Source organism: Rhea americana, unplaced genomic scaffold (genome assembly GCF_003343005.1).
Source record: "Rhea americana isolate MKP2758 unplaced genomic scaffold, rheAme1 scaffold_358, whole genome shotgun sequence".
NCBI lineage: Eukaryota > Metazoa > Chordata > Aves > Rheiformes > Rheidae > Rhea > Rhea americana.
In genome coordinates this window covers 290792-295194 of record NW_028186488.1, presented here as the reverse complement: position 1 = coordinate 295194, position 4403 = coordinate 290792, and the positions used below count along the sequence as shown (strand labels likewise).

The 4403-nt window shown below is 54.9% G+C and overlaps 1 protein-coding gene across 1 annotated transcript; it reads left to right on the top strand.

Moving 5' to 3' along the window:
• The first annotated feature begins 2557 nt into the window (after positions 1–2557).
• On the top strand, positions 2558–4044 carry ZNF648 (zinc finger protein 648). The gene is given in 3 exon segments (XM_085312110.1): positions 2558–2900; positions 3144–3533; positions 3536–4044. Coding segments are annotated over 3 exon segments (1242 nt in total).
• The last annotated feature ends 359 nt before the right edge of the window (positions 4045–4403 follow it).

The following is a 4403-nucleotide window of genomic DNA, read 5'->3' as shown; positions in this document are numbered from 1 at the left end:
TGAGATGGTCTATGAATTGAGTCAGCTGAGAGTAAAGGGAAGAGTTTTGGAAGTTGATTCTGATTCCAGGGAGGAGAGAGAAATCTCCACTATGAGGGATGGAAATTTAAGCAGGGAGGGAGTATTGCTGCAGGAAAGCTCCTATTCCAAAGACAGACAGAAATACATAGGTTGGACTGGAGGAGAGAGAGAATCTGCTCATGCAATGGCTAAGAAACAACCAGACAAAAYGTGTCCTGAAAGGGAAGAAAAGCAGTGATTTAGCGCAATGCATCAGAGTCAAACTGAAGATCATAGCATGATGTCCTGGGAGGAAGAGGAGGGGAAAGCAGCCAATGAGCAGTATTAGCCTTGGGCACTCTCCCAGTAGAAGCGGAAATRGCATCTCAGAGGCAGGAGAGGACAAAAGCATGCTGGTAGGTCTTCTAGGAGGCACAAGTTCATGCGGCAGAGGGGAGGGAGCCCTGGGCGCTCGACCGTGGGAGGCTGCAAAGGGAGGAGGAGAGGCAAGCRGCTCAGGCAGTGAGGCAGGGCAGCCCTGCCGCATTTCCCAGGTTGTTCTCTGCGATGGAGGCAGCAAAGTTGGGGAGAGGAAAGAGGCCCCACCTCCAGCAGCTCTGCAGCTGCTCCGCTGGACAAAAAGGGGTGAGACGGACACAAGCAGGCTCGCATGGTCTGCTCTGCACCAGACCCCCTCACCCTCCATGCAGGGGCCAAGCGGCTGTTCTTACCAGGGACGGCTGCCCACCAGCCCCGCTCGCCCATGCTCACCCAGCAAGGTAAGGCTCTGCCACTTYGACCTGGGCACAGTGGGGGAGCAGTGGGGGAGGCAGGCCCAGAAGYGATGGGAAGTGCAGGTGGGAGACCTCAGGGAGAGCACAGCCCAGGAGCAGCAGGGGTCCGTCCCCTTCTGCGAGGATGCCTCCAAAAGCCCCTGGTGTCGCACTGTAGACTGAATCTGGATTACTGTCTCTGGAAGGCTGCTAGGCCTTTAGAGAACAGGTTCACCCTCGAGCAGTATGTGAGTAGCTTTAAGTCTTAATGCAGGTCCTCTTCCAACCCCTTGTACCATGTAGCTGTAGACTACAGCACAYTGGACAGCTGGTATGCCACTGTCCATAGCTTTCCCCCGAAGAGCAAATAAATAGCTAACAGCAGTCTTGGCATTTCCCAACCCCTGCAAGTGCAGACTTGCTAAGGCTGAGCCGGCTGGCTTGAAATTATCCAGTARTCCCTGAACAATGGAGCTGGGGCATACTAGTAAGTCAGCACCCAAAGAAGAATTCACTGCATCTCCTGTTAGTGACAGTAATGGTCCTTTTCCCTTTCCCTGATGGGGTTTGCAAATATTTCTGTACTCTTCATACGTATGTATGTATATATTCCTCATAACTGACTGCTCAGGCACCCTAACCTCACTCTCATCTCCTCAGTCTTGCAGCAGCATGGGAGGCAGGATGCACTTTGCTCTCTGGACCCCTCATGCAGCATGAGCTCCACAGACTATTTTACAGTGTTCATGAGAGCAGAGCAGAGCCCACTGACCTGCCCACAAAACGGCAAAGAGCACTGCTGAAAGTAAAACAGATGTTTTTTTCAAAGCATCACTCCATTTGACCAATGCACTGAGTCCTTGATGTCCCAGAAGCACCAGGCTTGCAGCATGGTGATGGGGATTGTGACAGCCCCAAACTCCATTCCTGAACTKGGCTCTGCACATCCCACAACATCAGGATAGTGAGTAAACCCACCACTGAGTGCTGTCCGCATCAGGCTTGTGGTCAGGGTGTGATTTTTCTTCTCTTTAGATGTTCTGCGATAAACAAGGGAAGCAGAAATGTGATTGTGCTGCTGCTTCTGTGCTTAGGAGCAGGAGGCAGCTTGGTATACCAACATCCCCTGTTGGCACCATGCAGGGCATCTACTCTGCATGACCCAGCCTGGAGGGCTAGCAGGTAGCCTTCTCACCTTTGTCACAGCTCTAGATTCCTCACCCTCTTGCTACTTTTATTTCTCTGGAAACACTCCGAGTGGCCTGTGACCTTTATTAAGATCATACTATTTACACTACATTATTCTCCATTAACATCAGGGAGTTGATCCCCAGCTCTTTCCTCTCTTGGACCTCCCAAAACCAGGAGAAGCTGCTACAACTCAGCTGGCATTGTAACATATTCAGTCCTTATCATCAAGAGAAACAGTCATTGGATTTGTAACCTGGCTGATCATCAGGGCCTCTGTAATTAAAAATGCCTGCATTTTGCTTCCTGGTGGTTCTGTGTTTAAGAAAGCAGAAAAATAGTTCTGAAAGTGCAGGAAAAAACATGCAATCTTTCAAATAGGCATTGTAGCCATTAGAAGAAGGAAAAGGCAGATGAGATTTAAGTGTAAATCATTGTGACCAAAGACAAAGGGTGTTACCCTGAGAAACACTTGCCTGCTTGCTTTCTGCTCCTCACATTTCTCCTCTCCTGTTCCAAAATCCAGGTCAATTGCATCAAGGGCACTGGTGGCAGAAGGGCCTTAGAGAGGGCTGTGCCTGATACAGACGTGGAGCATGGCAATACCAGCACRCCCCAGCCAGCCAGACCAGGAATATGCCTACCGCAGCTTGGAGGAGAGGATGGGGTGTCTGCACACACCACGTGGGAGCAAGGCAGATGGCAACACTGATGAAGATGAGGAAGCCGAGGAGTGCAACCACAGTGGTTTGGAGAACGGCTCACCCAAGAATGGTGAGAGACTCAGCCTGGCGCCCAGGGGCACTAGCCCAAGAGAGAACATGCCCGGGGAGCTTCCACGCCGGGAAAGTCGGGTCTTCTACGAGACCTTCATCCTCACCAATGCCAATGGCATGGCCAGGAAGCTGAACTTGCTGATGAGCCTCCGTGCCTTGAGTAGTGAGCCCAGCTGTGGAGAGCTGCCATGCCCATGGCACTCACCTCGGGTGGTGAGTGGGGGTGCTAGGCCCTGTGCCAGGGGGCTGCTCTGCCCCAGACCCTTCATGGACACCATGGTGACCTTGGAGAGTGACTTTGAGGAGGCATCTGGAGATGCCCTCTCTCGCCACATGGCCTTCTTGAGCACAGAGGCCAGCCAGCCTTCAGAGAAGCCCCTGGCACTCAGCAAGGCCTGAGGGGTAGCTGGCATCACCCTGGACAGGCTGGGACCCGTGGCGGAAGAGCAGCCCTACAAGTGCCTGCAGTGTGGGCGGGCCTTCAAGAAATCCAGCAACCTGCTAAGCCACATGGAGATGCACAGCAGGGCCAAGCCCCACGCCTGCCAGCTGTGTGGCAAGGCCTACTCGCACCAGGGCACACTGCAGCAACACCGCCGGGTGCACACAGGCAGGCAGCCCTACACGTGCCCCTTCTGCAGTCAAGGTCCTTGGACCTCCTGGTCCTTGGACTACTGCAAGCACATCCGGACCCACACGGGTGGGAAGCCCTACTGGTGTGCCGAGTGCGGGAAGGCCTTTGCGCGCTCCTCCGACCTCCACAAGCACCAGCRCAACGTGCACCGCAACAACAAGCCCTTCCCTGTCCCGAGTGCGGGCACACCTTCAACAAGCCCCTCTCCCTGCTCCGCCACCAGCGAAGCCACTTAGGGGCCACGCCGCTCCCCTGCCCCGACTGCGGGAAGGCCTTTGCCGTGGCCAGCCGCATGGCRGAGCACCAGCAGGTCCACACCGGCGAGCGGCCCTTTGCCTGTGCCGTTTGCGGAAAGGCCTTCGCCAAGTCCTCCAACCTCTTCRAGCACCAGATGCTGCACATCCACGAGCACCCCTGCAAGCGCCCTGAGTGCGGCGTGGCCTTTGCCTAGTCCTCCTGCCTTGCCCGCCACCGCCACACGCACACCGGGGAGCACCCCTTCGCCTGCGCCCACTGCGGACGGGCCTTCGCCCGCTTTGCCACCCTCCAGCAGCACCAGAAGGTCCATGGCAGGGAGAGGGCCCCTGGTGGGCCACCTCCATCAGGCCCCCAGCAAAGGGCAGCCCTGCAAGTGACTCTGCCGGCAGGCCCTTGGCGCTCTCTGAGCCCTTGACCTGAGGGCGCTTCCGGGCAAGCGGGTACAGGAGGAGGAAAACCAAGCTGGGGGGGGCTGGCAAACGGCCAYGCTCCCCGATAGCGTCTCAGGGGGCAAGGAGGAGGCAGGAAAACTTTTACACCCCGCCCTGTCCTCCCGGGAGARTCCCTTTCCAAAAGAGAACTGCACTAAGTGTTTTTACAGCAATAAGTTGCTTTCTGAGACCAAGAACAGGGACTAGACAGTCGGTGAAATGGCTTTTCTCCGAGTACCTGATATCTGAGCAATTAAAAGAAAATKAAACCCACATTTCTAACTTGCCATGTGAGAAAACTGTGCAACAGTGAAACAATTAAAAGTTAGCACTGAGAACACGC